The following is a 13,122-nucleotide window of genomic DNA, read 5'->3' as shown; positions in this document are numbered from 1 at the left end:
GCGCATTTTTGGAAAATCCACATATTAACCCTCCAGCTTACCTTGGGTCTAAATGACCCACGACTGAGGCGTTGTGAGTCACTTTGACCCAAGAGCAGAGGGTGGGAGAGAATTTTCTAATCCTTTCAACAATATAAGGAAAACTAAGATTTGGAAGAATACTCAGAAAGGAGAAGCAGGTACATAAAGTGGATAGGGTGGTCTGGAAACTGTTTTTTCATTCCTTTTGATTTGAGTTTAAAGAACTTGAAATTTTAAAGAGATTTTCTGCCCTACCTTATTTCCTCACGTGTCCTCAGCAGCAGGCTCTTTGCTACAGTCTGCAGCAGTTTATAGGTGATGGAATTGTATCACACAGTCAATAAATTTTAAGCCAGCCCACAGTAAGGCTTGTGTCATGAGCAGTGGTACAAAATACAAACAGAACAATAAGAAACAAGTGGAGATGATAGTTCAAATCATCTGTACTAACTCTTCATGTCACTGCCTGATATCAACTGCATGACCCTGAAACTGAAAATCTTATCAGTTAAAGCTTTGTCAACGGTGATGCTTCAACTGATCTGTGGAAAAAAATTAACTAGCAGAAGCTGGTGGTTCATTTGAAACAGATGACATATTACGTGAGGGAGGCAACAAAAGATGGTGAAAAAAACAAAGGTACAAAGTTCTTTATTTGCCATTTGTGCACAGACTAACAATCCAGGCACATTGGAATTCTTGTGCAGAGCTCTCTCAGTCATAATCAAAAACACTGAAAAAACACAAAATAATTAAAATGTAAATAAGAATATACTGGTTTATATCTACTCTGTTCAGAAACTAATATTGTATATATACCTCCCCATGTCACATGACAAGTGAAATTAGGTAGTGTATGGTTATTATTGCACCTGATCAGTAGATTTGTTTTGCCGTCAGTCTGAGTGTGGCAGGGAAAAAACTATTAAAAACCTTGTACAATGGGTGATGATGCTATCCGCTCTACTGTCTCTCAGGTTGTATGAGTCTATGGAAGAAAGTTTTGTCCCTGTGATCCTCTCGGCAGTCATTATAACTCTTTACAGTTCCTTCCTTGTTCCTTGTGTGTTGTTCCCATACCCAACAGTGATGCCTGTGGTTAGGATTCTCTCTATCAGTCTACCAGGCAGTATAAGCCTGGGTGAGAAGGTGCTAGTTCAGACCCGCTTTCCTGAGCAGCCTAATGACGTAAAACATTTGCTGGGCTTTTTTCATGGTGGCTGTGTTGAGAGTCCAGCTCAGGTCAGATCTAATCTGCAGTCCCAAGAATTTATGGCTGTTAGCCCTCACTACCTCGGTCCCTTTAATGATGAGAGGCTGCATTGTGGGAGGGTTCTACTTGAAGTCTAATATGATTTATTTGGTCTTTTTTGTATTGAGGATGAGGTTGTTCTTATCTCCATAGGTTATACTGTCGTTTAACAGAGTCCTGTATCCAGACTTGTTCCCCTCCTCGATGAGCCCCAATATAGTGGTGTCATCAGCATCTTAAATAACAATGCTGCTGTGCCGGATGGAGACACAGTCATAAGTGTACAGCGTAAAGAATTTAAGGCTGAGGAAACAGCCCTGCAGGGATCCTGTGCTGACTGTGAGTTTTGCAGACACCCGTCCTCCCACTCTCACCACCTGTGTTCTATCTGTCAGGAAGTCCAGGATCCAGTTACAGGTGGAAGTCGGGACACCAAAGTCTGTCAGCTTCTCTATCCGTTTGCCCAGGTGGATGGTATTGAAAGCTGAACTTTAGTTCAGGAAGATCATTCTGGCATAAGTTCTGCTGCTTTCCAGGTGTTGCAGAGTGTAGTGAAGGGCTATCGTAATGCATCATCCACTGATTGATTAGGGTGGTAGGCAAACTGGAAAGGGCCAACAGTATCTGGGACCATGCAGTTGATATGCTTAAGAACCAGTTTTTCTAGGCACTTCATAGCGACAGATATTAGTGCCACTGGTCTGTAGTCGTTAAGGGTGGATGTGTCTGGACTTTTGGGAACTGGTATGATGATGTTGGATTTGAAAATACAATAAACTACTGCCTTGGATAATGCCAGGTTGAAGATGTCAGCATATACTCCAGCCAGTTGTTCCCCACAAGCCTTCAGGACTCTGGGAAGAACTCCATCAGGTCCCCCAGCCTTTTGGGGGTTCAACTTCTTCAGAGCTTTCAGGACCTATGTGTGTGTGTCACCTGGAAGGCAGTGTCCGCGGGGTCACAGAGGGGCCCTTGAGGGTGTGTCTGTTTTCAACCTATCAAACCTGGCATAGAATGTGTTGAGGATGTCTGGAAGGGTGGCTCTCAGGGATCATTGGTTGCTGTGGTTCTCCTGTAGTTTGTGATAGACTGAATTACTTGCCACATAATGCACATTTTGGTTGAGGTAGTAGCTTTCAAGTTTTTCTAAGTGAGCCCTTTTTGTTGCTCTGATGGACTACGGCAGCTTGTACTAGGTTCTCTTATACTTCTCTTGGTCTTCTAACTTGAGGACCTCCTTCCGCTTCCTGACTTTTCGTTTAATGTCCCCATTAAACCAGGGTTTTTGGTTGGGGAAAATCTCTACAGTCCTGGGAGGAGCACATATGGATGTACACCAGCTTATATAGTCACTCACAGACTCTGCATATTCATTGATAGTGTTTGCAGCCTCTGAAGGTGCTCCAGTCTGTGGCCTCCAAGCAGACCTGCAAGATATACTTTGCACCATCAGTCCAGGTGTTAATGGTCCTGACTTTGACTGGCTGTGTCTTGATCCTGGTGTAAACTGGTTTAAGCTGGATTGCCAGGTGATCAGACTTACCAAAGTGAGGTTGAGTTCAGCTGAGAAGGCATTCCTGATGTTGCTCTAGCAGTGATCCAGTATTTTATTTCCCCTGGTGGGGAAGGTCACATACTGATGCAGAATAGGAATTTTTTCAGAAGATTGCAGTGATTAAAATCTTCCAGATTAATAACAGCAGTGTCAGGATACATGTTTTCATGCTCGATCATGTTGTGTAGCTCCTCCAGCGCAGCCTCCTCTTCAGCGGCAAGGCAGATATACACATGTCACAGATCAGGTTGTCTTGATAATCCAAGGTGCAAGCAGGACTCCAAGGCAACTCGGGTAATTGAAAAAATATGATGTATTACTCAAAAGTAAAAAACAAAGCTGCTGAAGGGGCAGCGACTTTACAAAACCCTGGAATGAGCACTGGAGGCAAAGGCTAGACATAGGAGGGATTGAGACGTTGTAAACATTACTCATTGTTCCACTACTGAGACACAGGAGACTCAAATATTTAAAGGGTGACACTAATTATGCCAAACACCTGGCGAGGACATAACCAGGTGATCAGGGAAGGCACAGATTCCCACAACACAACACAACACAACACTCAAAAGTGTCAAAAAAGGGGCCTGTTTAATCTGTCAGTGTGAATCTCTTGCAGAAATATTGCTTTAGTTCTTTATATGATGTCCCACATAAGCTTTGATGTTTGTTTGACAGAAAGCGCCTCATCACCAGGAAAAGTAAAGTTTTCAGGGCCATAACAGAGGGAATCTCATCTTCCTTAAAGGGAGGGGGAAAGAGCAAAGCTGCAGAGAGATGGTGTGAAGGAGTGCAGCGCCAGATGGCTTTGATAAATACGTAGCCAAATGGATGGAGAGAAATGGAGTAACACACCAACTTTACAGTAAAGAGCTGTCGTCATATAGTCCTAACCATTGGTTTTCTACAGATTAAACTTTGTACTTACACCTCCTGCGATGCTTCACCTGTTAAATCATTTCAGGACAAAACGGGGGAAAGCTAAAGAAAAATATGTAACTTGTTTCAGAGCCAATAGCCTGAAGAAGCTTGGGAAGGAGTGGTTCATATATAATGTACAATCAGAAAAATACCTCTGTAAAATTAATGTTTAACTTGTTCAGTTCCTTAAAATGAGCTTTCATGGTTCAGCATTTCTTTATACCAACTTTCAGTCTAAAAATGGGAATTGAGTTTGGGTGCAACTTTAACAAAAACGACAAGTAATAGCCCTACATTTGCTAATTTGTTGTCTTTAGTGGATAAATCTTTTCCATTAGTATGGGTTTGATTTTCTGCCAAACTTTTAAATGTAAAAATAAATAGCCTGAAACAAGTGAAATAATCACTGACATCCATCAAACCCAGTTTAACATAAGTGCTCAGAGTTCAATCATCCCCAATGTGATTATAAGAAAAGCTCAATTTGAATTTATGATTCCTAACAGGACATATTTCGTCATTTTCAGAGTGTCTGAGCCCTGTCTAGATGTTATCATTCTGTTAGTTCAGTGATCTCCATCTGCTAAACAAGTCACAGCACATTCATTCAACCTTTATTTAGACAGGTAATCCCATTGAGCCTCAAGGACCACAGAGACCACATGTTAGCAGAAATAAAACTGCTTGTACAGCTGACAGAGAAACATTTCCATATACATCCTCATATCACTGTGGAAAAAATCACATCATGTTGCTGCTGATCTGTTTCATGTTGCTGATGATCTGTTTCAATGTTGATGTGTTCATGCGTGCTCATCTGCTCACACAGACTCATGTTCATGTTTGTGCTGATGTTCGACATAATGTTTTTATGTTATGAGTGCTTAGTGTATATTTAGTTGATGTTTTTCTTAGTTCATATCTTAGATGTTATTACTGTTTTTCTTTTACATTTCATTGTTGGATGTAACTGGGACCCTGTGTACATAATTTCACTCCCCCACATGTACCACATGAGGTGCGAATGACAATAAAGAAACTCTGACTCTGATATCCTATGCTTTCTTTAATTTTCATCCTCTCTTATTAACTTTGCTTCATGTATACAAAGACATAACTACAGCTTGACACATCCATCTGTGCTACGGAGGGTCAAAGGCAATCAGGAGGCCATGCATGAGACAGGTGTGTAAAGACACAGCAGGGGAGACACGTGACTCTGTTTTCAAGTTTGCCTATGTCTGATAGAGGAGCTAGAAGTGCTGGGAAAATGTGTTTATTAATTTGCAACAGTTTTTTTAATTTTCATCCATCCATCCAGCCATCCATTCTCTTCCGCCTGTTCTGAAGTCGAGTCGCGAGGGCAGCAGCTTGAGCAGGGAAGCCCAGACATCTCTTTCCACAGCATCCTCTTCCAGGTCTTCTGGGAGGATTCCAAGGTGTTCCCAGGTCAACCAAGAGACATAGTCTCTCCAGCGTGTCCTGGGTCTTTGCCGGGGTCTCTTCCCAGTCAGACATGCCCGAAGCACCTCCCAAGGAAGGTGCCCAAGGGGCATCCTTACCAGATGCCCAAACCACCTTACCTGGCTCCTCTTGATGTGGAGGAGTAGCGGCTCTGCTCAGAGTCTCTCCTGGATAACAGAACTTCTCACCCTATCTCTAAGGGAGAGTGTAGCTACCTTGCGGAGGAAACTCATTTTAACCGCCTGTATCCACATTCTCATTCTTTCGGTCACTACCCAGAGCTCATGACCATAGGCAAGGGTAGGAACATAGACTGACCGGTAAACAGAGATCTTTGCCTTACAGCTCAGCTCCCTCTTCACCACAATGGACTGGTACAGAGTCTGCAATACTGCAGATGCTGCACCAAATCAATCTGTCAATCTCAAGATCCATTCTTCCCTCATTTGTGAACAAAACCCCAAGATACTTGAACTCCTGCACTTTAGGCAGAACCTCACCCTCGACCTGAAGAGAGCAATCCACCCTTTTCTGGTTGAGGACCATGGCCTCAGATTTGGAGGTGCTGATTCTCATCCCATCCGCTTCACACTCGGCTGTGAACCATTCCAGTGAGAGCTGAAGATCATGGCACAATGACGCCAACAGGACCACATCATCTGCCAAGAGAAGAGATGGAATGCTGAGGCCACCGAACCAGAATCCTTCCGCCTCCTGGCTGCACTGAGAAATTCTGTCCATAAAAGTTATGAACAGAATCGGTGACAATGGGCAGCCCGACGGAGTCCAACTCCCACCCTGAGGGGGTCCAACTTACTACCGTCAATGCGAACCAAGCTCTTGCACCGCTTGTATAGGGACTGAACAGCCCACGGTTATGGACAGCTCAACCCCAAAGTCCCTCAACTCTGCTTCCTCCATTGGAGACGTGCCAGTGGGATTGAGAAGGTCCGAGAAGTATTCCTTCCACCTCCTGATGACATCACTGGTTGAGGTCTACAGCACCACACTTTCACAGTCTTGGTAATGCACTGCTCAGTAACTCAGACCCCTCCAGAGGATTCTCTGAGCTGACTGAGAGTCGTTATCTAGGGTCTCATCGAACTCTTCCCACATCCAAGCGTTTGCCCCAACAACAGCCAAGGCTGCAGACCACTTGGCTCTCTGGTACCCCTCAGTTGCCTCCGGAGTCTCACCAGCCAACAAGGACTGATAGGACTCCTTCTTCAGCTTGACAGCTTCTCTAACCACTGACAACCTTGCGGCCACAGCTCAAGGCAGCCCCTTCAACAATTGAGTCGTGAAACATGGCCCACTCGGACTCAATGTTCCGGACCTCAGTTGGGATGCGGTTAAATCACTCCCGGACGTATGAGTTGAAGATCTTTCTGAGGGGTTCATCTGCCAGGTGTTCCCAGCAAACCCTCACTACACATTTGGGTCTACCGGGTCTGTCTGGCATATTCCCCCGCCATCTGATCCACCTCACTACCAGATGGTGATCAGTTGACGTCTCAGCTCCTCTCTTCACCTAAATGCTCAAAACAAACAGCTGCAAATCAGATGACACGACTACAAAGTCAATCATTGAGCTTAGCAGATTGATTCTGCTAATAGTTTGAAAAATAACTTTATAAATGGGTGAAAATGTGAACTTTTATACTGTATGTGACCCCCCCACCCCCTCCTCCAACACCCATCTCGTGTTTTAAGGCTTAAGATCTCATGTACTGGTACCTTTTGTAAGATTTTTTTTTTTTCAATAAAAAGCGGTAAGACCACTTTTCATAACGTGTTTTACAATTTTTATTACTTACAGTAAATAACAATGTGACATCAATTCAGAGGAGATTTTAAAATTGATGTAGCTACTGAGTGTTAAAGAACATTGTTGTAACTTTGTGCAGAAGATCTGTTGCCTCAGACAGTTCATGGTTGCTGTTGGCTTTCCGTTTCTAATCTCTCACATTGTAAATGATGGTCAAAGTTCAAACAGCTCCATCCACTCTGCATAATCAGAGGCGTGTTCCTGACCTCAGTACCCAGCTGCATACGACCATTTACGAGGGTCTGACTGAGCCTGCAGACCTTCTTCATAACGAACTACAGCCTGCACATTGGCTCCTGCTGTTGTAGAATGGAACTCTGGCTCGTGGTTTTTTTTCACCAAACCATCCATGACATTCTGGTAGACATGAAAACATAAAAACAGTCAAAACAGGAACCCTTTTTGCAGAATGGAGAAATAAAAATCCAAAAAAGTTCAATCTGGTTCGAATGTCCAGAGGACCAGATTGAACTTTTTTGGATTTTTCTACCTGGATTATTGAGCATGCATCAGGAGAAATAAAAATGTTAATTTTTAGCCAGACCAAGAATTTTATTTAAGAAATAGAATTTTCTGAAAAAAATGCAGCATAAATGTGGAGTGTTGAATGACTATTGAAAGTTGCGAGAAAAAAAAGAGAAAAACTTAAACTGTGTTTTTAAACAAGCCAAAAGCTAAAAATGGTTAAAGTTAGCTAAAACTTTTAAAATACTACCTAATAAATAAAAGGTATCAAGAGATTAACTAGAAGCTAAGTGTTGCCAAATGCTAGTTAAAGGCTAAAGAAGCATACAAAGAGCAAAGCATAGCAAAAGATAAATTTAATAAGTGAAAAGATAAAATTAGTAAAAGCGTAGCCAAAAGTAGCAAATATTTAGCCAAATGCCAAAAAATGGCAAAATACTGCATTAAATTTTAAAGTGACAAAATTCTAAATAAAACCAAAACATGCAAAAAAGTTGCAGAAGGATATAAGTAGCTAAAAAGCTAGCTAAAAGATAAAGGTAGCTAAAAAAACGTAGCTTGTCATGTTCTGATGTGGTTGAACCCAAGTATAAGCAGATGCAGGGAATTGGGTACATTAAAAACTGTTTTTTTTTTATTAAACAAAGTATTTTTATTATGTTTTCTTTATTTCTATTTTTAAAACACAGACATGCACAAAGAAAACAGAACAAAACAAAAGACCACAGAACAAAATCCCCTCCGACACCGGACCAGTCACACATACACAAATAATTTATACACGCATTGACAAGTTCTCGTGGGGTGGGAGACTATCTGTCTCTGGGATTATTCTTCAGTAGGTGATCCAGAGACCGTCCATCACTGGGGCAAAGAAACAGGGGAACCAGGAGCAGGGGATCTGCAGCTGGTGTAGCTACTTAGGGGGCTGCAGGTGGTGCAGAGGCTAGGAGACCATAGCCATCATGAAGAGCAGGAGGACTGCAACAGGTGTTTGGCCCAGCAGATCTGCATCAGGTGTAAGAAACAGCAGATCTGCAGCAGGAATAGAGGCCTGAAGGACTGCAGGTGGCATGATGACCTTGGTGGCTGCAGCTGGGATGGGAACCTTGATGGCTGCAGCTGTTGTCAGGACAAGGGGTAATGAAGTTGTCATCGAGACCAGGGGAACTGTAGCTGTTGTCGAGATCAGGGAATTGCAGCTATTATCAGGACCAGGGAAACTGCAGCTGTTGTCGGGACCAGGGGAACTGCAGCTGTCATCAGGATCAGGGGAACTGCAGTTGTCATCGGGACAAGGGGAACTGCAGCTGTCCTGGAGGCCAGGGGGACTGCAGCTGGCAAAGAGACCTTGGGGACTTTAGTAGTCAATGATACCTCAAGGACCACAGCTGGTGTCAAGACCTTGGGGAACACAGCTGGCTTCAAGACCTCAGGGGCTGCAGCTGGTGTGGAAACCTCAGGAACCATAATTGTTGTGGAAACCTTAGGGACTGTAGTTGTAATAGAGATCTCAGGAATCATAGTTGTCATGGAGACCTCGGGGATCATAGTTTTCATGGAGACCTGAGGGACCACAGTTGTCATGGAAACCTCAGGGACTATAGTTGTTATGGAGACTTTTGTGGTTGCTGTAGTCATGAAGACCTCCGGGACTGCAATAGGTGCAGTCACCTCAGGGACTGCAAAAGGTGTATCCACTTCAGGGACCTTTGGAGGCATGGAAACCTATTCTCTGGAGGTGTGCAACCCTCTGGAGGCATGAAACCCTCTAGAGGCATGGAACCCTCTGGAGGTGTGGAAACTTCTAGAGGTGTGGAACCCTTTGCAGGCATGGAACCCTTGGTGGACGTGGAACCCTTGGTGGGCATAGAACCCTTGGTGGGCGTAGAACCCTCGGGGGTGTGGAACCCCCAGGAGACATGAAACCTCCAGGAGGCATGAAACCCCCAAGAGGCATGAAACCCCCAGGAGGCATGAAACCCCCAGGAGGCATGAAACCCCCAGGAGGCGTGAAACCCCCAGGAGGCGTGAAACTCCCAGGAGGCATGAAACCCTCAGGAGGGGCAAAAAAACTCAGGATCCACAGGAAACTCGGGAACTGCAGAAAACTCAGGACCCACAGGAGACTAGGAGCTTCTGGAAACTCTGGGACTTCTGGAAACTAAGGAACTTCTGGGGACTCGAGGACTTCTGGAGACTCTGGGACTTCTGGAGACTCAGGGACCTCAGGGAAAGACATGGAGACCTCTGGGGGAGACATAAGTACCTCTGGAGAAGATGTGAGAACCCCCTGGAAAAGACTTGAGGACCTCTGCAAAAGATGCGTGATTCTCTGAAGATGTGGGAGAAACTGAAGACTTGGGGATGGCTGGGTTGGTGTTTTGTTCCTTAAGAATTCTTATATCAACAAGTAAATGGTAGAAGTTTGGGATCTGGATGAGTCCAGGTTGAGAAATGAATACCTTTTCAGCAATGGAGCAAGTGATGCTCCAGTACTGTAGTTATGGATAAAGCAATGTGTATAATAGTCTTTGGAATTGCTTGTTTATAGCGATCAGATCAGAGATGGACTTATCTGTAGAAACCAGAGAGTCCAGGATAGGAGATTCAGCTGGTTCTGGTTGATGCTGAGGTTGTTTCATAAGCTGGGCAGGATTTGATGGCAGATACACAGGAGGCTCAGTGGCCACCGCAGTGATTGCAGTGGGTGTGAGAACTTCTGAAGACTTGGATCTCTCTGGAGACTTGGAGCTCTCTGGAGACTTGGAGCTGTCTGGAGATGTGGAGCCTTTTACAGATGTAGGGCCCTCAGCAGATGTGGAGCCCATTACAGACGTGGGGCCCTCAGCAGATGTGGAGCCCTCTACCAATGTATGGCCCTCTGCAGACATGACAAACTCAGGAGGCTTGAGAAAGTTTGAAGGTGAGGAAGAGCAGTAATAGGCATCCTTCTGGACCCTCTTGGAGGAAGAATGAGAGGCATCGTCTTGTACCATCTCAGGGACACAAAAACTACATTGAGTGCTGTCTTTCTGGACCCTCTTGGGGGAAAAATGTGTGATGTCCTCCAGGACCTGCTCGGAGACATTAGGAGGTGGAACGTTGCAGTCGCCCCCATCAGAACACAGGAAGGAGTGAGCGGCAAAGGAAGAGGGTTAGTGGACCAGGCTTGGGTCTGACATCGGTCCCTCTTTCGATGGTGATGAGCAGAGACGTGGAGAAGAACAACTAAAGAAGTTGATTCTTCAGGTGATTCAGGAGAAGCGCTGGACTCGCTGGATGTCAGTGCAGAAAGTGGAGGAAGAAGAGCGCGTAGCATGCGTCTTTCCTCAAAAACCTCGGACAAAGTCTCTGACATCCTCGGAGAATCACAAAGTCTGGACAGGTGAAAAAACTCTCCCAACATGTCCTCTGTGGCCACCCTCCTCATCCATAGGTTGCTGTAGGTGGACACCATATTCACATAGTGGCATGTTATCTGGCGGGCTGCCACTCGTCCTCCAAGAAGAGCACAGCCAGGAATGAGCAGCCTGCTGGATTTGTTGTTTTGTCCGAGGATTCTGTCATGTTCTGATTTGGTGGTTGAACCCAAGCACAAGCAGATGCAGGGAACTCAGGTAAAATAAAAAAATATATTTAATGGTACAAACACAAAAGCTGACGTGGCAGCAAAACTTACTCAAGGGATCATGAGAGGAGCAGAGACAGATCATGAAGCAGCATTTTTACAACTAGAAATGAAAATGTCTTTGTTACATTGCAGTTATCTGATCTCTGAGGCTAAATGTAATGAACAGTGTTTCAGGTGTCTGAGGTAAAAGTATTCTGTGTTTACTGGTTCAAGGATGAATTATTGTCTCCCTGCTCAGTACAACACTGTAATATTACTTACATATATCAGTGTTGTTTACACTTTATGACACTTACTTTGTCAAAGCCAGGCTCTAATTGTGTGGTGTTGGGAATCAGCTGGTTATGGATCCTCTTCTCTGTTACGGCTTTATGCAGATCATAGTTGAAGAACAGTGCATTCAGAATAACCTGCAAATATGACAATTATAAGTTCAACTTTAAAACAACAGTGGTATTAAAAATAATATATGAGTTAAAACCACTTTCAATCATTAGTGTCAAGTTGTGTATTTGTATGTTTTACCTGAGCAACAGAAGTAGGGATTTTTGGTCCTCCTGAAGCTCCAACCACCATCTTTACTTTATTGTTTTTGTCAAAAATAATAGTTGGACACATAGATGACATTGGCCTTTTCCCTGTTAACAAAATGGGTTGATTGATTATGCTGAGTGTGCATGGTTTCTCTGTGCATGTGTGGGTTTTCTCCAGTTTCCTCCCACAGGCCAAAAACATGCATGTTATTCTGATTGGTAACTCTGAATTGTCCCTGGTGTGAGTGAGAGAGTGAATGGTTGTTTATGCATAATGTCTCTCAATTAAAGGATTGCTAAAAGGTCTGCTTGAAAACAAATAAATAAATAAATGTGATGTGGCTCAAGGCTTTCATAGACTGTTAAAAAGGAGATATTTCCCTCCACTGTCACCTATCATCACGATGCTTCAGCAGTCAAATGAACATTAGTGCCATCTGGAGATTTTGTTAGACAGACAACTTTTTAATAACATTTTTGTCTCCATAAATCCATGCAGAGCTACTACAAATAGCCATACATTGAACTGAAAATAAACATTCTTTCATTAAGATAATGTATACGACCTTTCCATATTTTTGTCTTACTTTTTCTGTTTGGAGAAGTTGAAATATAATTAGCATACTTAGTGGAAACATGTCTCCCTGTTTCTCTCAGAACAGCTGACATATGATTTATGATCTGGCACTTGGGGCAAAATGTTTGTCTGCTTGAAAAGTGCAAAATTTGAATATATACAATTTTTTTAATTATTTTGTGGGCATTTTCGTTCACTCTTGGTTTATTAGATGTAAAAGTACTGTATGTTTTACTTAATTTTGTTTTCAGACACTGAAAGTTTAAATAGTAAAACACAGGTTGGTTTATTTTAAAGTGTTCTTTTATGTTCTTTATTTAGGAATGCTGGCTTCACTTTAAGAATTTCAAGATAATGTTTTGCAGTTTGAAAAGCAAAGAGTTCTGTTATACGAGAGGCCTCGGTTACCAAATCCACTCTTGAGGTTGTGGCTATTTGATTATAGCTCTGTAGCTTTTGACAGCCCTCGTGTCTTTACAGGTGTCTGTGTTTGCTCAAAAGCACAGGTCATACTCTCACCAGGCTTGATAAAGTTGTTTGGGGAAGGAGGAACACCAAAGCCGTTTGTGATGAGCGGGGAGCTGAAGTCGTCCATCTGGTTATTAAGGATAATTCCTGTCGACCTTGACAAGACTTTGGAGCCTAAACTGAAGGGAGAAAATCTTTTTTTTAGATCTTCAAGCTGGAGACTGAGCATGGTCTCTGGTCAAGCAGGCAGACTCACAAATCGTTGATGGTGCTGGTGGCGGACACAGCACTTCCATCTACTGACACTACAGACAGGTGTGACGTCCCTTGGTCATCAGGCAGGTAAAAGTCGGGTTCGTAGTAACTTGTTGGGTGTGTTGTTTCATCCGTAATTTTATCACGGA

The 13,122-nt window shown here is 43.5% G+C and overlaps 1 protein-coding gene across 1 annotated transcript in view; it reads right to left on the bottom strand.

The window, feature by feature from the left end:
* Positions 1-7,220: 7,220 nt before the first annotated feature.
* ggt1b (gamma-glutamyltransferase 1b) overlaps positions 7,221-13,122 on the bottom strand; it is a 29,696-nt gene continuing 23,794 nt past the window's right edge. Inside the window, exons 5-9 of the mRNA XM_037692027.1 lie at positions 12,975-13,122; positions 12,770-12,897; positions 11,666-11,778; positions 11,437-11,550; positions 7,221-7,398 (exon numbers count right to left, since the gene is read on the bottom strand). Coding sequence (XP_037547955.1) covers positions 7,249-7,398; positions 11,437-11,550; positions 11,666-11,778; positions 12,770-12,897; positions 12,975-13,122 — 653 coding nt within the window. The 3' untranslated portion in view covers positions 7,221-7,248. The remainder of the gene's footprint in view (positions 7,399-11,436; positions 11,551-11,665; positions 11,779-12,769; positions 12,898-12,974) is intronic.

The sequence above is a fragment of the Nematolebias whitei genome, chromosome 18, assembly GCF_014905685.2.
Source record: "Nematolebias whitei isolate Nwh7 chromosome 18, NemWhi1, whole genome shotgun sequence".
Taxonomy (NCBI): Eukaryota; Metazoa; Chordata; class Actinopteri; order Cyprinodontiformes; family Rivulidae; genus Nematolebias; species Nematolebias whitei.
Note: the sequence above shows the minus strand (reverse complement) of the source record. Positions and strands in the feature narration are given on the sequence as shown.